General features: G+C 52.8%; 1 protein-coding gene across 1 annotated transcript in view; it reads right to left on the bottom strand.

Annotated features, from left to right (window-relative positions):
* LOC121166872 (signal-induced proliferation-associated 1-like protein 3) overlaps positions 1–22275 on the bottom strand; it is a 209217-nt gene that overhangs the window by 63709 nt on the left and 123233 nt on the right. Inside the window, exons 3-8 of the mRNA XM_040996189.1 lie at positions 20104–21900; positions 16978–17108; positions 8243–8431; positions 7303–7477; positions 5158–5261; positions 2673–2830 (exon numbers count right to left, since the gene is read on the bottom strand). Of these exons, the coding sequence (XP_040852123.1) occupies positions 2673–2830; positions 5158–5261; positions 7303–7477; positions 8243–8431; positions 16978–17108; positions 20104–21619 (2273 nt within the window). The 5' untranslated portion in view covers positions 21620–21900. The remainder of the gene's footprint in view (positions 1–2672; positions 2831–5157; positions 5262–7302; positions 7478–8242; positions 8432–16977; positions 17109–20103; positions 21901–22275) is intronic.

Genomic DNA, 22275 nt, shown 5'->3' with positions numbered 1-22275 from the left:
AGGTGGGCACAGCCTTGTCCCCCAAGCTGGGGATGGATGAGATGACCCCATGAGTCCCTCAGCTTGAATTGATGATGTGGTCACTGGGCTATGTGGGCAGGAAGACTTTTGCAGCATCTTCATTCAGCATTTGGTTGCTTAAAGGGACAGAGTTTGGCTTTTCCCACAGTTCTAATTCATGATTTCAATAATCATGAAAACTGCAAGCTGCTGAAGGCTCTTGGACCATCAGAGCAGCTTGTCTGGCTCTTCCCAGCAGGAAAGGCTGGGCTGTTTCAGTGTGCAGGTCCCAGGGGTGCTCACTAAGACACAGGCCCCAGCACACAAGATGCCATGCCTGATGTAGTTAGGCGACGGTGTGACCACTACGGTTCCTGACCATCGTAGCTTAGAATTTCTAAAACTCATAATTATTCATTTAACAATTCTAGAAATTATTCATTTAACAATTATCTTCTTACTGCTTACAATATCAGGGCCAAGTATCTGTCTAGCCAGATACTCAAGTGCCCACAATGTGCCATGATAGAAACATGAAGGCACAAATGATCCTGGGAGTGCTTTCACAGGGAGCATGAGCCATGGGAAGTCGTTTTCATGGTGTGGTTGAGTATTGTGTTAGAAGTGTGATTGCACAGCATGCGGAGAAGGTAAAGGGCCATAGGAGGGTGACCAAGGCATGTCTGACTCAGCCTTGAAGGACAGCTAAGAATCCAGTAGGGGAACTCGGGGGAGTCAGAAGGGGCAGGAGGACAGGCCGGGGTGGGTGGGGCCTGGACATCTGCACCTCCCACAGGGGAGAGCCTGGAGGTCAGGTCTGTCCAGAGAATAGCTGCCTGGGGCAAAGGAAAGGAGGGAACTGGAGGAAGGCGTGAGGGGCAGCTTTGCATGCGTCTCTAACACTTCATTCTTTAAAAGAAACAAGGGAGAGCTGAAGCAAATGAGGCAAAATGTTAACATCTGTTAAATCTGGTGCTGGGCACATGGGTGTCTGTTACATGATTTTCGCACTTTTTAGAAGGTTTAGAATATTGCATAATAAACACATTTTAAAGTTAGATTGTAAAAAACAAGAAAAGTTTGTACATCAGTTAAGAAGAAATTACCCTGGAGATCACATGGAGCTGGATGGGAGAGGAAGGAGGTTGTGGTTGACCTAGAGAGGTGGACAGAGTGAGGAGGAGGGTGAGAAGGACCCACCCAAGCCAATTCACCTCCCCAACTTGGATAGCTACTTTTCCGGGGATGGGTGTATGTGTAAATAATTCCCATTTTGTCTCACCAGGGCTACCTCTCAGTTACTGAGGAAGAGCAAAACTCGAAACCCTAGCACCGTCCAGGCATGCTCTGTGTCACACTGGGCCTGAGGTGAAGGCACTCTGGGAGCAAAGGGGCTGGGAGGAGCCAGCTTCAAGCGTGGGGCCTTTCCTGTTAGCAGGTCCTGGTGTGCAATGAGCTGGTGGTACCCAGCTACCAGCAGACAGTACCCCCAGACCAGCAGCGTGCACACAGACATCCCCTCCAGCGCCAAGAATGCACCCTATAGATACATATTTGCAAATATGTGTGTGGAGAGTGCAACCAGGTTATTCACGGCCAGTGCCCACCAGTGGAGGAGTGTGCTTAAGGGTAGAATATGAGGCCATAAGAAAGGATATGAATGTATGCTGTATACTGGTGTGGGAAGACTTCAAAGACAGCTGAGTGAAAAAAACACAGGCTGCAGAAGAGTGTACACGATGGACTGCCACACGTGTGGCAATGGATAACAGGAAAATGAACACACAGCTGTCGACATGGCAGGTATCTGGAATGCCCAAGGAATGGCTGACCTGGCAGCCTCCATGAAGGCACCTCAGAAGGTAGGGGTCAGGGCACTCTTAAAAGTGGGAAGATAATACATCCCGGCCTGTTCCCAAGTCTGCAGGGACACGTGCTCACCTTGGCCTGGGCCCAGGTTACTGACTGGACCAAGGACCAATGGGCAAGGACTACAGCTTTGGCCTCCCTCTCCAACCTCTGAGAGCTTCCCCCTGCTTGTTGGGGCTGCTAGCTCCTCCGGGCTTCATGCTGGCAGGGGGAGGATACGGAACAGAGACGTCTAACACCTAGGAGGCCTGGCCCATGCTTCTTCTCCACTTGTTAACTGAAAGTCGTTAATTCTTCCCAGGTGGGGTCCACCTCCATGGGTGGCCCCTGAATGCCCAGTGCCCATCCTTCTGTTTTGATATTCTCTGGTGCATCCTTCCTGTGCCCGTCAGCCCTGGCGCCCAGCCCGGTCAATCCCTTGGTTCTGGGAAGGCAACTGATCCCAGCCAGGTCTGTGAGCTCTGTTTTGGAGCTTCTGCTTCAGCTCCTGGGAGGGAAGAGCTCTCCTTCTGCCACATCTGCAGCTGACAGGAGGTTAGGCTCCGAGCTGCCAGGAAATGAAGGTACAGACAGGAAAATGAAGCAGATCCGGTCATTCCTACACTTGTCATTTTTGAGAGCCAATAGATACAACGGCTTTTTTTTTTTTGTCTTAGGCCAGATTTAGAAGGGAGGTTGCTGTCGCACAGAAGACAGAAATCGTTGATGGGGCACCTCCCCCTGACCGAAGCACTACTGGGCAGCACACGGGGTGGCCAGGAGCTCTGCGCCCTCTGTGCCCCGCCTGGTGCGGGTGGGCCTACCTGTAGCACACATTCTCTGTGCAGGGGTTGTGGACGCGGACAATGATGAAGACGTGCTGAAAGTGCGAGCGGATGTTCTTGGGGGTGAAGGGTAGTGCTCCGGGCTCCTGGAAGATGATCGTCACTATGTCATTGCCTATGTGCCTCTTCCTCAGCAGCTGGTGAACGGGCAACAGAAGGGAAAGTGTAACAGGTCAGCTCAGAGTCCTCCTGGACCACTGACACAGCTTCTCGCTGTCACTCCGCTCCCATTCCAGGTTCCCATTGCTCCCCATGTGTAACACACATACGGGATCCGCTGCCACCACCTGTGTCCTATGTGACATCTCCCAGGCTCCTCTCTACCCTGGTTCCTGCAGCCTCAGCACTGGCTGTCCCCTCTGCCAGCTCCCCCACAGGGCTCACTCCCTGGGTCTCTGCTGCATCATCCCCCTGCTGTGGAGGCCTTTACTGACCTCTTTTCTGCATGATCCAGTCCACACCCAGCATTCCCCGTCTCCATTTATTCATCGCTGTTACTAATGCTCAATTCAGGTTTCTCATACAGGAACTGGGCTATCACCTACTGCCTTCCAGAATGCACTTGAGTAGCATGCTGGAACTGGAGCTGGAGCTGGGACTTGAACCCGGGCACCCCAAGAAAGGATGTGGGCCTCTCAAGAGACATTTCAACCATTGTGCTACATGCCTGATACTCTGTTAGCTCTCTTTTTTCCCCTCTCTTGTTTATATTTATTTTAAAAGATGTATTTATTTGAAAGGTAGAGTTATACCGAGAAAGGGAGACAGATTTTTCCAACCACTGGTTCATTCCCCAAATAGCTGTAACAGCTGAGCCTGGGTCAGGCCAAACCAAGAGCCTGGAACGCCATCCCGGTCTCCTATGTGACTAGCAAGTGCCCAGGCACTTGGGCCATCTTCGGTTGTCCTCCCAGACACATTACCGGGGAGCTGGATGGGAACTGAAGCAGCAGGGACTCTAGGATTCATATGGGATGCCTATATTACAGGTGGTGGCTTAACTCATTGTGCCACAATGCTGCCCCCTCCTGGTAGTTCTAAACTACCTTAAATTACATTGCTAGATCAAGTATTGTGGTGGATCCTGTGCTAGATATTTTACAATCATTTACAATTTACATGTATAATTTCACTGAATCCTGACAACAATCCTGTAACGGATGAATTCATTTCATGCCTTTTAACAGGCAAGACAGCTCACAAAGATGGAGTGATTTGCCCTAAGTCAGGCAGTGATGCAGGATTCTAATCCACTTCTGTTTATGCCCAACACAGAGTCCAGTCAGAAGAAGGCACCTGGTCCGGCATCACTCTGGGTGTCAGGCCTTGCCTCATGCTCCAGTGTGTGGGAGCATGGCCTTTTATTGGTGAGGGCCCAGAGAACTGGCACCATCCTTGCGTTCAGTTCACAGAGGGGCAGCCTGAGGCTTGGCAGGTGAAATCACTTGCCTGAGGTCACACAGCCGGGAAAGGCAAAGAAAGAACTCAGAGAACAAGACTCTTCACTGGCATAGCTATCTGCTCAGTCTTACAAAATTGCCAATACTGGATCACTTTTGGCCTATAGAATCTACAGTGTCACTTGTATAAACCGAGAACGAACACTCACTTCCCAACTGGTCAACACTGTGAGATTTTTGTTCACTAGAAGGAATGGCTCCCCAGGTCCCATGGTGTGTCCTAGGGAGAAGCTGGGTCACACTGGTGGTCTCTGGGCACCTGGAGGGTTGCTGTCACTTCTCCCTCTGTCCCCTTCCTTCTGTGTCCCACATCCATCCCCTTTGGAAAGCACCTCCCTGAATGTACTAACCCTCCCAGGGGTGGGCACATGACTTAGATTTGGCCGATCAGCCCCTTGCATCCCTATCCTTGGTGAGAGACTGGCACGTGCAAGACCCAGTGAGACTGAGCCCCGAAATGTTCTCAGGACAATTGGAAGAAACAGCTCTCCTTTCCCTGCAGCAGCCTCGCCAGGGGCAGGGGACTCCATGGCTTCTAGGGAACCTGCTTGTCATGACTTATAAGGGCCTGTGAACAAAGCTTCTTCAAAGAAAAGCAGAGGGGAGAGGACTGTTAATGCTGTTTGAGCCACTGGATCCAGTCACACCTAAAGCCAGCCCTCTCTCAGAACTCCCCTCACCAGTGTGAGTTTCTGCCACTTGCAATCCAACTAACGCTGACTCATTTTTATTCATAAGACCAGTGATGACTCAAGACACCCCTGAGGGGGGTCAGGGCAGCTAAGGTCAAGCACGGAGGCCAAAAAATAACAAGTAAAACAACAGGTACTAAACAGACATCACACCACACCTGGGCTAGTTTCTATCCTGGGTGAAGGGACCACGTACAGGGTGTCTCCAAGGCCACGGGCCTCCATCCGACCCGAGGGAGAGTGCTGGGAGAGCCAACGCTGGACAGAATGTTAGAAAAACAGCCACAGGGACGATCAGGAACCATCACTGACCTGCTGCCTGTTGTTGGGGGTGTAGGGGAGCAGGGTGGAGACGTGGAACATGATCTCATAGTCCTGGTACGTTGTGTAGAGGGAGTGGGTTCCCGTGGAGTCAGCTGAAACAGACACACCAGTTAGTACATTTCCAAAACCCATGGGTTTCTGCCATGTCCCACACACCATCTGTGCTAGCTTTTGTAACTTGATGCTTTCACTCAAATCTACTCTTTAAATAAGTTTAGATAAAAAGGAAACCTCCTCCCAGTATACCCAGCAGATTGATAAAAAGTCTGATAGTATGCAAGGTTGGTGAGGATACGGGGCAATGGTATCTGTTATGTGGTTACTCGAGTATGTAAAACTGACACAGTCACTCCAATAATCCAATGCTCTCCTGGAAACATCCTGCACATGTGCCCTGGGACATGGGAACAAGCAGCTTCAGTCAAGAGAACAGACAGGCACGCTGCAGTATATTCACACGGAGGAACACTAGCCAGGAAAAGGAGTGAGTCAGGCCTGCAATGGGGGAATCCTACAAATGTAACACTGCTTGCGAGATGCCACACACAAAGGCACACATATGGTATGATTTCATTCATGCTATGTGTCAAAGCAGACCCCACAAATTATACTGCATAGGGCTGCATCCCCAGGTAACAAAGCTATGAAGAGTGAAGGTATCAGTCACTTCTAGCAGCAGGAAGGCGGTCAGGATGAGGGTGAGCCACAGCGAATGACGACTCCACATGAAGAGGGGAGAAGCGAAACAAGCAGAGGGAGCGCCTTGTCCGAGGTCACACTGCAGTAAGTGGCTATCTCAGGCCCGTATTCTTAGTGCTCCAGTGTCAGGTGGGAACAGCACAACCAGAGTTCGCTGGCAGTAGGGGCATCCCTGCCTGTCAGTTGGGGAGACTGCCCAGGACACTGTATTCCCAGGGTCCTCCAAGGCAGTTGGTTTCCACCTGGAAGCCACATGGCTATAGCTGGTGTCTGCTAGGTGCTATTCCTGGACAAGGCCTTGGGCTGGGCATTTGTAACCTCATGGAACCCAGGGAGGATGGCAAGACTACAGAGAAGCCTCTTTTCCTTTTTCTGACTATGCAAATTCATGAAAAAGTGATGCTGGCCAGTGGTCACACTGTCCTGTTTCCCAGGTGCTGGGGTGGGGTCAGCTGCCATATCACCATCCACTGGGCAGTAGTCACACCTGCAGAGCTTAAGGAATATTGGCACAGAGTGTATGGGTCACTGTGGTCTGAACCCTCACCATGTTTGAGACCAGGACCACCATGACACCTCCTTTACAGATGAGGAAACTAACGCAGAGAGAGGTAAAAGCCCTCTGTCCATGACCGCCAGGCCAGGAATAGCACAGTAACATGTCTAGTCTTGTGATTGCCTCCTCTGACAGGGCGAGCAGAGCTGATGAGTGTGGCAGCCACAGGTACCTGCTTAACGCTTCATGTTGCTGAGGTGAGTTTTGGGATCTGGGCTTTCATTTTAACAGATGAGCAAACTGAGGTTTACCCATGTGTGGAGAAGGGCATCTAGAGATACACACACACAGCGTGGAGCCACCACCTGCCTTAGCAGATGCACCAATGTCGGAAACATGTTTCAGGGTGGCTACCCTCCCTCTGCACAGACCCCCCCCACCAGCCTGCGCACTGCTGCCTGTCACCCCGTGACTCACCCTTAGAGCTCCCTATTTAAGAAGAAATCCCCCTGAAGTGTGCTGCTGCTGTGCTAAGTAACTGAGGTAAAAGGCATCACTCAGTGCCCACTCTTGAGTCCCTGTCCACACGCACCTATGCAGGACATGGGATGTGGTCCCTGCACAGGCTGGTGAGGGTCCCATATCTTGCCTGCATACCCTGGACGCACTGCAGTGCTGGGGCTCGAGTAGGCAACATGCCTCCTGGTGTGCGTAGGCATCAGCTCACTTGCACAGTTTACATACAGGAGTACCAATTCTTGGGGTATGGACTAGGGCTCGTTCCAGCCTTTACTAGAATGTGCTACCTCTGTTTTCTAGCTTGCAGCAGACTGCGGGTGTGCCTGCTGACCAGTGTCCTCCCTGCAGGCCTTTCAGCTTTGATCCATCCATAGGGTGGCAGCTCCCAGTGATGCAACCAGGTCCCCTTCCCCACTTACTCTTGACGTCCAGCTGGGCGGCGTACTTGGTGAACCCCTTGAGGCAGACTTTCTCGCCGATGAGGGAAAGGAATTCCTCGAAGGCCGGGCCTGCCTCCTCGTTGTTGTACATCTCCTCCTCGGAGCTCTGGCCCGCCTTGCAGTAGAGGATGCCCACCTTGTGCTTCCGACAGAGCTGCCGAGACAAGAGCAAGCTTCTGGAGGGAGGCCAGGCGGAGCTGGTGGGAAGGGGGCAAGGGGATGCTCCTGCTTGCTAGCCTTTGGGAGCTGCTAGGAGCCCTCAGGAATTCAGGGTCACAGCCAGAGAGCAAGGCAACGGGTGGCAGGGCATGTCCCAACTGTCTGTCTCCCCTTCCAGTTCCAGTGAGGTGCAGCGAGGTATCCGTGCTGCCTGTTCGCTTCATGGTGAGTGGAAGGTGGCTAGAAATGTCACTCAGATTCTGCAACAGCAGGAGGGCTTAGGGGTCACAGCTTACAGTGTTAGCGGGTAGGCCTCCAACAGCTAGGCTTGTCTGAGGTGTCCTGGTCACTGTACCACGGAAAGACAAGTGACCCCGGGACACGCTCATCAGTGGCTCTCCTAGGATCTGGAATTAGCTTCCTGGAGTGTACAGCACGTGGCTGTAATTCTAAACCTGACACAGGGAGCTGCAGGCAAGGCCAGAGAGCAGAGCTGCTGAGGAGAGGCACGCGGGCACCCGGGTGCACACTCGCGTGGAAACCTCGTAGCTCTCATCTCCACACAATTCCTTCCTAATTTACCTGGCCACACTCTTGCTCCTGGAGGTCCCACAATTTGATAACAGACCACCATTTCTCCTGCTCTGCTTTTCTGAAACTAGTGTAAGTTGGTTTGTTACTTAGACCCCCCCCAAAAAAAGATGCCAGGAATGGTGCTGGGGTGGCTGCCTGGTGGCCCCTGCCCCAGGCCCTGACTCACCCCCTGCTCGTCCAGCTTCAGGAGCTGCTCCGTCACTTTGGGAGTGTTGAGAGCCAGCCGCAGGCAGTGGATGTTGAGCTCAGGGATCACGTACTCCAGCGCGTCCTTCAGGGGTAGGCCCCGCCCCGTCCCATGCTTTGTGGCTGTGGGGGTGGCATCTTCCAGGATGGAGCCCCGCAGGGTGATGAGCTGCTCAGGGGAGACAGGGGAGAGTTAGGAGACCCTTGAGAAGTAGGGGTCTACGGTCAAGGAGTCTTGAGTCTGAGCCAGAGTTTGAATCGCTGCTTCCCAGCTGCCTGGTCTCGGCTAGGTGATTTCCTATTTCTGCCCTGAGCTCCTCTTTTATAAAACGGGAGTTGTCCTAGTAGTGTCATCTTGAAGGGGTGCTGGGAGGACGAAGCGAGGGCTAGGAGATATGTTCAGTGCAAACTGAATGACTCTTGGTGTCAGTCCCATTTTAGGCTCACTGAACAAAACAAAACCAGGTCCCACGTCCCTGGGAGGTGGGGTGACATTAATGTGCTCAAGGTGGGCTGTTGCAGAAAGTGAAGCGAACATGAACATGAGACTCGACGAGGAGAGGGCTTCTCATTACAACTTTATGTTACAGATGACCACAGACTCTCGCCCAGAACACCTGCCTGCCTTGGTAATTGGTATTTGGAATCTTAAACAGTTTCAAAATCAATACCAGCAGTTCTGATTCAGCTGGTGTGGAATGGAGCCCAAACATGCAGTCATGCATGGATTTTTAAAATGCTTAAATAAAAAAAAATCAGAGGTACAGTGTTGGGGGGAAGGAACAGAATGCTCCTGTAGGCTGGTTTGCTCCTTAAATATCCATGACGGTCAGGGGGCTGAAGTTGGGAGCCAGCAGCTCAATCTGGACCTCCCATGTGGGCAGCAGGAACCTAACAACTTGAGCCATCTCTGCTGCCTGACTCCCAAGGTCTGCAAGGTAGGAAGCTGAGAACTGAACTCGAGTACTCCAATATGGGATGCCTGCATCCCAACAGGTGTCTTGGTCACTAGGCCAAGCGCCACCTCTAAACTTTTTTTTTCACCTAGTTAGAAGGCAGAGACCTTCCATTCACTAGTGCTCACTACTCCCAATGCCTACAACAGTCACAGCTGGGCTGGGGTGAAGCTGGGAACCTGGAACTCCTTCAGGGTGTCCCTCATGGGTAACAGAGACTGAAGCACCTGAGCCATTATCTGCTACCTCCTGGGATGCATTAGCAGGGAGTAGGATTAAAAGCGGAGGGCCAGGAGTGATCTAGGTGGGACCCCCAAGTGGAGATACTTGATGCAGAGCTGTGATGCCTGGCCCTAAACTTCTCTTTCAATTTCACTTTCCTGGGAATCTTCTGAAGTGCCCTCCTACAAGCACACAAGAGTTCACCTTACCTGATTCTGACATGCAGAAACTGTGGCCAGAGCCAGTCCTGATTGTCCCCGCTCCTCCCTCAGACAATGCTTTCCAGGCTTTTCCTATAGCTGGCCATGTGATTAGCTCTCAGCAAGGTCAAGCAAGGTGACCTCTGTTTGGGGAGGCCCTCTAGGTTACATCTTCCTCTCTGCCACTAGGAAGGTTCCTTTCCTTCTGTGTTTTCTTGTTAGGGACACTAGGGAGATACCTGGGGGTATGGCAGCTATGCTGTGATTATGAGAAAATATACAACAAAAAGACATGGAGAAGCTGAGTCCTGCATTTGCTGAACTCCAAAATTTCTTTCTTTCTTTATTGGAAAGGCAGATCCACAGAGAGCAAGAGAGACAAAGATCCTCTATCTTCTGTTTCACTCCCCAAATGCTGCAACAGCCAGGGCCAAGCCAATCTGAAGGAAGGAGCCTGGAGCCTTCTTCAGGTCTCCCACGCGGGTGCAGGGTCCCAAAGCTTTGGGCCGTCCTCTGCTGCTTTCCCAGGCCACAGGCAGGGAGCTGGATGAGAAGTGGAGCTGCCGGGACATGAACTAGTACCTACACAGCATCCTGGTGTATGTAAGGTGAGGATTCAGAAACCAGGCTATCACGCCAGGCCCCAACCTTTAAAATTTGTACTGGGTAATAATATAGCTTCTTATTTGTTTTAGCTATGGTTTGTCAGCGCTCCTATTTCTTGGTGGCCAAGGAGTTTTCTAACCAATGCACCTTAATAACGGCTCCCATTTCTGAGGGTACAGCTCACAGGCCTGTACTCAGGTGCAGCGGTAATATCTAATTACATGTAGACGTCTGTTGAGGGGAGATCGTTTTTCGCATTTTACAGATGAACAAACAGAAGCTTCAAAGGTGAGGTGCCTTTTTTAAAGTCACTGTAGCTGACAAGTGGCTGGAGCAGGATTTCCACCCAGGTCTAACTTTTGCAAAGCTCATGATATCTTTTTGTTTTGCTGTGAAGTATAACTCACACAGGTGAAAGTATATCTGTGCATGGTCACGGAACTCGTAAGGAAGAGCCTGGGCAGTCCCTACCCTGAAGCCCTTCCACAGCCCTTCCCCTTTCCCTGGGATAACCTCAGGCTGACTTCCGACAAAATTATCTATTTCTGCCGGTGGCTTCCGAGCTTCCTGCACTTTGTAGCCTTTGCTGAAGAGACTTCCTTCTCTTTGTGGCCAGAGGCTCACGTTTTTGCCACTACAGGTTACTCCTCTCACCTGCTGATGAAACAGTGAGCTGCTTCTGGTATGTGACAATTGCAAACCGTGCCGTTGGGGATGGCTACAGAGGCACCTCGTGGTGCATGGGAACACATTTTCCTTTGGGTTTCTACCTAGGGGAGAAACTGCTAAACCACTAGGATTGCTAGTCTTCACCTGTCTGAACTGTCAAACTGTTTTCCAAGGGGCTGTTCCAATTTACACCGTTAGTCCTGTCTGAGAGCCCTGTGGCTTCACATATCTACCAGTTTCCCATCATGGCGTGAGCTGGCCACCAGGACCAGAGACATGGAAAATCCCTTCCCAAAGGGGCATATCACACACCCGAAATACACCAGGGACAATGGCTTAAACACTAAAGAGAACTGGTGTTAACCACCCAAACATGCTCACTTAAGTCAACAGACTGGAGGCAGCAAAATTGTGTCAGGACTTTGCCTATAAGCAGACAACCCACTCTTGCTAAACACGACCCAGGGCAAAAAGCGAGTATGGAAGGAATGAAATGATCTCATGGCTGGGAGTTCCCAGTTCTAGCCACGGTAATTAACAAACAAGCAAATCTCTTTTTATCACAGGCAAGGGAGTTTGGAAACAGACCCTGAACAGCAATGATGTCAGGTGCTTTCTCTTGCCAATGTGGGTGGCCCCCGGGGTTGTGGGTTTCAATTAAAGCACCAGCAGGATCAGCAGCATTTTCCATCCCACTGACACTGTCCCGCAGTGCCCTCTGCTGGGGCCATGGGACACCAACCAGAACGCTTCACCTGCCCAAAATCCACTATTAGAAAAAGGCTTAGCTTTTCTTTCTGCACTGGGGACAATGAGGAGGATACTGAAAGATCATGAGTGGGCACCTCGTTTCACCTGTTCATGTCCACTGTTATGTCCCGCCTGGACAGCCGCCTCACCCTGGACTCCCTGGTGCTGCCCCACTTTCAGTCTGTTCTTCCTGCAGTAGCATCAGATCACAGCTGTCTGTCTCAGATCCTGGTAATATCTGGCATCCTCTCACTGTGGGTAGCAAATCAAGTGTGCTGTGAAAGCGACAGTACCACGTAAGCAAGGGGTCTCCTGCCTGCACAGGTTGGTCTCCATCCAGTCCTGATTCATGCATTCCCCACTTTCTGCTGTGCTGTGAGTGTGAATACCCTTAAAAAAAAACTTCTCCTAAAGGTTGCTTGGGAATTGGTCTCCTTGGCTGGGTTTGAATCCTAGCTCTACCTTGTACTTAGCAATGTGGAGGGAGGGAGGGCAGGAGGGAGGGAGGGCAGGAGGGAGGGAGGAAGGGAGGTGGAGGGAGGGAGGAAGAGAGAATCTACTGGTTCACTCTCCATATGGCTACAACAGCCAGGGCTGGGCTAGGCTAAACCCAGGAGCTTGGAACTCTTCATCCAGGTGTCTTGTGTGGGTGGCAGAGGCCCAAGCGCTTGGGCCATACTTTGCTGCTTTCTTGGGTACAGTAGCAGGGAGCTGGATAGGAAGTGGGACAGCCAGGATGCAACCCAGCACACATAGGGGATGCTGGCATTGCAGGTAACAGCTTAAACTACTGAACCACTCCACCAGCCTTTGTACTTGCCACTTCACTGACAACACAGCGATGAGAATGGGCACCTCACAGCACTGAAAGGAGTCCATGGATGGCTTCTTAGCCCAATATCTGGCTTACAGCCAGAATATCACACGTTAGCCACATATATCTAATATCTAAGGATACAAAGCCACATGTATAATGAGGAATTTTTAAGAATTCAACTTTAAATGTGATTTTATAATTTGTTTTTCCCCCCTTGGGGTTCATCTTAAGGGCATGCACATAATGTACCTACTGAACTAAAAAGGAGGAGGTACTGTTTGCTTTCTTCATTAAAAACATCCCATTTCCTATTTAGCACACCTATCAAAATGGTACTTCTTAAACCACTGATAAAGAAAAATTCTATTTAAAGTCATATCAAAACTACATCCTACGAAAGTGCATGACTGTGGCTGTGTTGTAATGGGATAAGCTAAACAGCTGTCCTTAACAGATGCCAGAATCTTATACCAGCTACTCTATTTCTAGTCTGTCTTCTTGCTAATGAACCTGGGAAGGCAATGGGAGATAGTCTAAATCTGTGGGTCCCTGCCACCCATGTGGGAGAAAAGGACGGAGTTTCTGGCTCCTGGCTTCAGTCTGACACAGGCCAGCTGCTGGAGCCATTTGGGAGGGAACCAGTGGACGCGGAGAATCTTTTTATTTGCAGCTCCTTATCTGCTGCCTCATGTTTGCCAGGCCTGCTGGGCTGTGCAGTCCTTTGTGCCAGCCAAGGGGTTCAGGACAGAGCAGTCCTATCCCAAGACTTGTCCGATCCAGGTTTTCTGGGGCGTGGAGCTGGTGATTAGGAGTGTGGTGCCAACGCCCAGCTCTAAGTCTGTTCCTGCCTCAGTGGGATGCCTGGTGCTGCCAATGCTCACATCCCATCTGCTGGGAGCTGCGGGCCCGCTTGACACTGTGCTTGGCGGCCGGTGGGTGGCCATCTGGGGCAGGCCAGCTGGCTGGCTTGGAAGACAGCCTGGGTCCTTTGCTCCAGCCCGATGCCTTGGTTTACAGGATCTTAGGGCATGTGCTATGGACAGGAGGACAGAACTCTGTCCGCAAGCTCAATCCCTGCTCCCAGCATGGTTCTCCGGTTCTCAGGAAGGAAATGATAACGGCGTGGTGCCAGTCAGGATTGTGTCTGGCATGCTGAGCACTGACTGCCCTGCAGCCTGGTGTCACCCTGGGATGGGCAGCAGTCTGGAGGTTCTTCTCACTCCTCTAGCTGGAAAGGTGCACAGAGATAGAATATTCTGACCAAAGTCACATGGCTAGGGAAAAGCTGGAGCTGCACTGGACCCAGGGCCAGACTTCAGCACTTGACCTGACAGGCACCATGGAACAAGGTCTAAGGGCACGGCTCAGGAGCCAGGCAGCCTGGGCCCTCGGCCTGCCTCCGTTGCTGCTGCATCCTGACAGGTGATCATCAATCTGGGCCTCAAAGTCCTCACTGGTAGCATGGGGATGACAACGGGATCCCGTGTTATAGGAGAACCGAGGGGATCTGACGGGTCAGGGCACATAACTCTCAGGAGAGCGTGCGGCACTAACGCGTGCCCAGAGCGTGAGCAATGACTACTGCAGTTGTTCCTTCAGGCCTGTGGGACCCTCTGCTCTGCCTCTGTGAGGGGAAGGGCCTTAGGAAGGAGTGAGGCAAGGCTTGCTGTCCACCGCCCCCGCCTCTGGCTCTACATGATGGGGCTGTGCCTGGACTAAACCTGTGAGTGCGTGAGGGCAGACAAAGGCTTCCTTGTAGCTGTGAACCCTAAGGGGTGCCATAGTTGAGAGGGCTGACTTAATTGTGGCAAGCAGATGAGAGACCGAGACCCCTTGCTGATGGCAAACTTCACAGGCTTTCCCCAACTGCCCAGCCAAGCACTGCTTGTTGTGCGCAACCTACCCAAGCCCAAGCTGTGCAACGCCACAGGCCCTGTTAAACCTGGATTCTCAGGAGGGGAATGGGAGCTCTGAGAAGGGAAGTCACTTGCCTAAGGCTTTGAAGCTGAGTGGCAGAACCAGGACTCATGGCAGGTGTCCAAACCTCTGCACTTGCTGGTTCTGCTGCCTGAACGTTGTTCTCCCTCTCACCTTCAAGTCCACACCCAATGCCATCTTCTCAGTAAAGCCTCTTCATCATCCTGTTCAAAAATTCTGATACCCCTTCCCTCCCTTGCTCTGCTTTCTGTTGTGCCATGTTGGGCCACACAGTCTGATTTCCTATAGTTTCTCGTATCTCGTCTGTCTCCCTCACAAGAATGCAGACCCAGGAACACCTCTGCTGCCTCACTCACTCCCGTTCCCTCTGTGCCCAGGAGGGCTGGCAAATGGTGGTACCCCAGACCTGTGAGTATGAGATGCAAGGGCCTTGTTGTAAGCGGCCTGGGGCAGACTAGGGTGGGTTGGCTTTGTGGGCACTGCAGGGTAGCCCTACGCTGGGAAGGGCATCAAGTCACTCCTTTTTTTCTTTAATAAAGTCACTCTTAAAACAACTGAATGGGGACCCCTAATAGGATGGCCACACTCTGACCCAAGATCCAGGTAATAAAGCCCAGGGGCTCTCAGGACCTGTGATACAGTCTGCTATTTTAAAAATTCATTCAGCACAGTCTGTTTTCTGAAAAACAACAATGCTGGCTTTGGCTGAGCTTGTAACTCATGCATCCCATGAGTGCAGTCAGAGCCCAGCCAGTCACATCGCAGAGTGGGATGTATAGCGGCCATAGCACAGCACAGGCAGCCATCCACTCTGCTATTCTCCAGAGTGTGGTCGGCAAGTCCCTAACCTCTCTGTGCCTGGTTTGTCCTAAATAAATGAGGACAAAAGAGCCTACGTCACAGAGCGGTGATGTCAGTGGGTTAACACACACAAAGGGCATAGAACAATGTCTGCCACAGGACGTGAAGTCGAGTTGTGCCAGGTATATGTTGTGCTGCTATGTGATCACAGTTGTCAACTCACCCAGCAGTTGCCCACGTGTCTGGAAAGTCTTATGTGGTGTGAGCTGTCACCTCACATCTTGTCCTGGTGCTCATCCAGCCAGAAAGGTGGGCTGCAGGAGACGGGCTGGGAGCACCTGTGGTCTGGGGCCTGTGGTTTCGGAGCTGCCTTTCCTCCTCTGCCACCAAGCTTCCCTGCCATCTCAGTCCTCCTCCCCCACTCAGTGGGAAGGTCTGCATCAGGGGAAGGGGTATGGACCCTCAGTGAAACATCTGCCAGTCTGGGTGAGGTCCAGGGTATGGCTGGCCCCCAGACCAAATCCTAGACAGCATTGCTTGCTGGGATTTCAGGCCTGGGCAAAGGCCAGGTCCATGTGGGTGGAGGCGGTGCTGCAGCGTGGAAGGCCCATTTCGGGACACCTGCCTAGCTAATTACTGCCCTTTTTCTGGAAGATCTACTTTTCATGGGTCGTTTGGAAATCTTTTTGCAAGATTTACTTGGGTGGGTCTTTTTGGAAATGTTTCCTTGCCTAGCTCGTCTCTCCTGGGGAACTAACTGCCCCGCTTCCTCCTGCAGGTGACTCCAATGGAGCTGCCAATCACAGCACTCTGCTCTGTGACTGGACCCAGGGTGGAGTCATGTCCTAGATCTGGCCAGTTTCCTCTATCAACCCAATCACGATGACTGGCTTGGGGCGTGGGGCTTGCGATACAAGCAGAGCCAGTCACGGCCGTCTCTGGAGATGCTGCAGATGCTTTAGACCGGGAAGGTGTAAAGGCAGGGGAGATTCACACAGGCAGTCTCCACTAAGAAGAGGGAATGGCACTACGGCACAAGCTGAGCCCAGCCAAGTGGGAGATAAAATGAGGCTGTTTAGTGGGGGACTCAGACCCCAGCTATGCCTGGTTATGCGAACCAGTGAATTCCCTTTCTGGCTTAAGGCACTAACAAAGAGACTGCTGTCACTTACAATAATTTAGAGTCCTATTAGAGTGAGGATGTCCCTGACAGGCCTACCCCCTTGGTCACAGCTGCCATTTAATCCAGGGGCAAGCCAGGTCACGTGTGTGTGACATGGGGATTCTCTCCCCAGAATGGAAAATCTTGATCAGCTTAACAGCAGAACCTGTCCAGACTCCCCAGTTCCTGCCAGGCCTGAGGCTGTTGTCTTCATTCTTCTTTCCATTATGCAGGACTCCTCATAATCCTGAAATGATCTCTTTCCTCCCTCCTTGGCTTCTTCGATTAACTACAGCTAATCTCTTGCAAATAGATTTTGCAATCTTGGGCTCCAAAGTCAGGTACACTGGATTCAAAGCCCCGCTTGGCTGCTTATTCTCTGATCCTGTGCAAGTCATTTAACTTCTGGGTCTTGGTTTCCTTCTTTGCAAAATGGGGAAACCAACAGGACCCCTTCTCCTGAAGCTGCAGAGTGCTGTGTGGGTGAAGCAGGAGGGGAGCACTTGTGCCCACAAGCTGGCACCGAGGAAGGGCATGTGGAGCAGAGTGGCTCATTACCATTTATGTACTCATGACCGCAGGGATGGGACCTACCTCACGGGTCCGGAAGATGATCCTGTACTGGTACTGAGGCCCGTGATCTTTGTGGTCTTCCAGCTTCTCCCGTTTGATGCTCACGGCCACTGGCCCCAGCTTCTCATCCACGCCAAAGTAATTGGCATGCTCTGGAGGGAGAAGGGGGAGAAAGTGTTGAGCAGAGATTCAGGGACACAGGTCGTGGCCCTCCAGCTGAGGGCAGGACAGGTGGCAGGCTCTTGTGCAACCTGTGGGATCCTGCTCACCCGCTCTCATGCTTGGTTAGTCATACTCAATGGAGAAACTAATTCAGTTTGCAAAAGCTACCTTACTGTACCCCTACCCCTACTAACATAGAACATTTCGGGGATCAGTGATCTCATCCAAGAAATGGGAGCTTTGATTCAACCCACAGTTCAGAGATATGAAGGTAAGATAAAACTATGACTGTAAGACTCTCAGGACCATGTACAGCACATAATACAGCTGGCCTGGCTGAGATTAAGCCGAGCTTGGCATCACTTGACTTAGCTGCCAGTTTGTTCCCACACAGTGGGTAGGATTCTGCTGCCTACAGGCTGTCATCTGGACTCTGGCCCTCCTAAGTCATGGCCCTGGCCAAATTGCTCACCGCACTCTCAGCAGTAAAATGGGACTGGGACAGACCCGCTCCTCTGCACAACTGAGAGAATTAAGCTAGCAAGAACCCAGGTACCTCCTGCCTCTACTGGGAAGCCACCAGCGGCCTGGCCTCACCCGAGTCCACACGGCACAGACTCAAGGGTGCTGCCAGCAGTCCCTTCTCCCGCCTGACCCCTGAGCATTCAACTGATGGTTCTTGTCATTGGACATTCTGGGTGGACCAAAGATTCATCTAAGGTCAAAACACGGAGTCAGTTAACGGTCCCCAGCAGAACCACCTCTGCAGGGGTTTCAGCAACTCCCCAGGTGTTCAGAGGACTACTAGGACTGTACTCCTTGAACACCAGCTTGTTCGAGAGCAGTGACAGGTGACCGGCTTTCCCGCTAGTGCATGCCAGCACTGTGGAAGGACCAGCATGCAGCTGGTGCTTAGGGATCACAGACTAATGAGCTCCTGGGACTCGGAGCAATCCACGTCAGAGAGAGAATGGTGTTCTGGAACTTCCATGAGGAGGAATTACCACCTGCCCGACTGAGAACTAAGTATTCTGAGGTATGATCTTTCTGATCTTGACTTGAGCCGCCTTCAAGGACTGCCAGCCTAGGCACAGAGTGCATCCATCTAAACGGAACAGCCAGCTTTGATTAGATTATCGCTTCCCTTTACATCCATGTTTTCTGGCTCTTGAAACCAGGAATTTCAGCAATACCCTGTCTTGTCCATCACCAGCACCGTGTATCCAGGTCCTCCTTGCAGCCTTCTCCAATTTTATCCCTGGCCCCTAAACCAGCTTTTGCAGGTGTACAAAAGCCCCTGACTCTCAGAGCTTCTCGGTAATTTTCAAAGACCAACATCAAACAGCCTTCTCAACTCCTCTGACAAGGACTTAACCTTGAGGCTTATTTCATGTGACATGAATGTGAAATATTACTGCAACTTCTAGAACTTTCTCTACTTGCAATCTCTGTACTGTGGGCTTGCGACGCTCCTACAGCCGCCTCTAGACCTCATAAAGATGGTCACACATCTAACAAGCTACAGACCGGACAGCCCACACTCAGTGACTAGCTTAGAAAACATTCAACCTGGGGCTCGGTGGGGGCAACTTATGCCACCGTTGACTATTTTCTAGAAAATTGTTGGTTGCTGTGGAGTATTAGCTGCCTACCCATAACCCATTCTTCCTTTTTTCAAGAAAAACTTTCTATTCTTAGAAGGAAGAAAAGCTAAAAAGTCACATTCCCCAGCTTTCTTGTATATGGGAGTGGCTAGCATGCGGACTTGGTGGCTCTTTGAAGGGAGCTGACTTAACAACCAAGAGGTGCCTTTTGTCTTTACCCTCCTCCCCTTGTCCCTGCCTGGACACGTGGATGTGATGGCTGATGTTCTAGCAGCCTTCCTGGCCCATATGGACCTCCCTGAGGCCTGCCATTCCACTGATGCTGGACAGCAATCACACGGGTCCTGGGCTGCTGACCATCAGGCTTCTGTGTAGGAGAGATGTTTCCACATTTTTAAAGCTGGTCACTAGCAACTCTGAATTGATACAGCTACTAGCATGTGAAATCAGCAGAGGCCACATACAATAAAGGCATCTAAATCACCACAATCAGAAAGGCCGGCCACCCTGGGTTTGCCTGTCTTGCACAAGTGGCCACAGTCAGCGGGAGCTAAGCAGGGGCTGCCAGGTCCTGCCGTCGCTGGCTTTGTGGTTTCTGCGTGAGGCTGTGCTGCCTCTTAGGACTGTACGACAGGGGCAGGGAGCCCATCCTGGATCTTGGCCATCGTCTCCCACCTGGGCTGCCACAGCAGGCTCCTCCTTGGTCTCCCTGCTATCCACTGGGAGGTTATGGGTACTGGGACCAGACTAGGTACCCCCTTCCCCTCCTGCCCAGGGTAAAATGAGTCCTCAGTGTGGCTCTCAAAGCCTCCCAGGATCTGACCCTGTTACCTCCCACTCAGTTAACAACCCTGGCCTCTTTCCTGTCCCTCTAATGCTTCAGGAGTGTTGCTGCTTGAGCTGGGAATACAGTTCTTGATCTACACTTAGGACCTCATGGCCTAGGCTGGTGACAGCCCTGGCCAAAGCTGCAGCACCCACCTGACCCTCCAGGTCCCTCTTCCGTGCTGCACTCTTCTCCCTAGCAGTGGCCTCCTGGGGCCCCTCATGCGTGTGACCCAGCGCTCCTGTCTTACCAGGCAGCGGGGCTGTTGTTGGAGGCTGGTCAGTCCTGTATCCAGGCATGGTTACTCCACGCCCATGTTTGCTATCTATTGTCTCCTGGGGTCTCTGAGGCTTTACTCAGAGTAGGATCCAGGACTGGGTGCTGGCAGCAGCTCAGTTCCTCCATCTAACCTTCTAGAGGGAATTCTGATTCCTGCCACGGCCTGAGAGAGGCACAGAGGCTGGCACAGAAATAATAAAGGAGCAGGGAGAGCCCCAGGGGCAAGGACAAGCAGCAACCCCTCCGTCCTCCCCTTCTGGCCCCCCACTGCATCACCTTTGCCCACGAAGTAGTCTTGGTAGTAGCGGGCGCCCAGGTCTACATGCTCAATGCTGTACTGACGGGGCCGACTCTGCGTTCTCTGCTGCTCCTTAGGGACCTCTAGCACCGAGATGCTGGCGTTGGTGCGGTAGCAGCTCAGGCTGGGCTCGGCCAGGGTGCCCTCCGTGCTGCCTGGAGAGCCCGCGGAGGCACGCGAGAAGCTCACGTTGCGCTCACACTCGCCCCCGATCTCGTTGCGGAAGTGCGGACAGCTGAGCAGCAGGTCGTTGCTGTTGTCATCCCCGAGGTCCTGCTCCAGGTTCTCCTTGCAGTTGAGGTCCTCCGTGCTGGTGAAGGCAGGGTCCAGGCCGCCCAGGCTGTGGGTCCGTGACGCTGTTACAGAAGCCATGGCTGAGGCCGCAGACGCCGCCGAGGCCCCCGTGGTGGTGTTGCGTCGCTGTGCCACGGCCACCCTGTTGGCCGCAGCCTCGTTGAGGTCGAACAGCATGCTCTGCACGTCAAAGTGGGCGAAGCTCTTCTGGCACACCCAGGGTCGACTGACTTCTGGGGGGCTCCGCCCTTCTTCGGCCTCCCCGGGCGACCGGCCTGCCTCACCCTCTGGCTTACTGCTCCGCAGCTTGCGGAAGATGGATGAGTCCACTGTGTCTCCGCTGCCAAGGCCCCTTACAGGTTTCTTGCGGGACTTCTCCTTCTCCTTCATGGGATGCAAGGGGAGCAGATTGTCCTTGCAGGGATGCCCGTTGCGGGGGTCCCCCTTGGTGCCACCACTGCTCCCCATGAGATGTGCACCGGGATCTGCCCGCAGGAGTTCGGTCAGAGTCTGGGAGCCACGGGCTTCGGGCTGCTCGTTGCGGAACTCATTGAGAATGTCAAAGAAGCTCTGCTCAGGCACTCCCTGCACGTCGATGGAGGAGGTGCTGCCGTACTCCCGGAAGAGGGGCAACGCGCCTGTGTGCCGGCTGCCCCGCGGCTCCCCTGCCTCCTCCACGTCACACTCGCTGAGGGTGATCTCGCTGCTGCTGCGGTTTCGCAGCGGGAGGAAGGCCCTGCCCGGTGAACGAGGCCACCCATCCTGGAATTCTACATCTTTGGACCTTCTCCTGGAGAGTCGGTGGAAGGCTCTGGACCCCGAGGAGGTCGGAGTGCTGGCGGGAGGCTGCCCGTTCTGTACGCTCCTCACGGAGTGGGCCACCTTGGTGGCCTTCATGCCATCTGCGTCCTGGGAGGGGCTCGGGTTGCTCTGTTCCCTCAGAGCCTCCCGTTTGGGTGGCCAGTCAGCCACTCGCGCGCGCACGCCCATCTTGGGCATTGCAGGGGTGGTGGGGCTGGGGCGGGTGGTAGAGGTGGCTGGGTTCTCACTGAGAGGCTGGGACATGCTGCCATTTTGGGCCCAGAATCCCATGGGAGTGTAGTCCCCTGTGTGCGGCCCAGGGAGGACGTCAGCGCCTCTGGCCCCACAACTGGCTGCCAGGTCGACGCCATCACTGGGAAGGGGCCGATAGGTGGTCATAGTCCACGGGCACTGGAGCGCTGCCGGGCCCTGCAAGCTGTGGTGTGGCTCTATGGGGTCCCCTGGCCCTCAGCCATTGTTCAGGGCCGCCAGGCCCAAGATGAAGGATGCTGGCCCCTGGAACCAGACGCGAAGGTTGTGAGCCTGTGCAGTCCAGTTCTCCACCATCGCTGTGGACAGCTGAGCCAGGACAATCTCGGGAGGCAGGGGCTGTCCCAGGGGCTCCCGATGGAGCAGCTCAGCAGGGCAGAGCGGGCGGCAAGGGTGTCCTCCCGGCCATGCTGCAGAGGAAGCAAAGGGACAAGTGAGACACGACCAGATGTGACTGCTCCCAGCTCTGGGGGAATAGCTTTACTCACTTTGGAGTCCATTTTATTACAGACACTTTCAGATGCACTGAATGCAAAAGGAAGGCTGCAAGGAGCCACCCTGCCAGCTCCCCAAGCAGGGAGACCACTTCTCAGCTGTCCTTCCGCCCCCACCACACTCTTTGTTTCTGACAGATTTTTTTTTTAAAGTGTAAATTTCAGACCTCAGGCTAGCCCACTTGTAAATATTTTGGCTTGTAACTCTAGCAGATCAGGTCCGTCATTTTCGGCTCAAGGAACATGGATGCATCAGTAACACTGCACACGCTGGCTGTATCAGTTTCCTCA

Source organism: Ochotona curzoniae, unplaced genomic scaffold (genome assembly GCF_017591425.1).
Source record: "Ochotona curzoniae isolate NIBS_2020 unplaced genomic scaffold, NIBS_Ocur_1.0 patch258, whole genome shotgun sequence".
Classification (NCBI taxonomy): domain Eukaryota; kingdom Metazoa; phylum Chordata; class Mammalia; order Lagomorpha; family Ochotonidae; genus Ochotona; species Ochotona curzoniae.
Note: the sequence above shows the minus strand (reverse complement) of the source record. Positions and strands in the feature narration are given on the sequence as shown.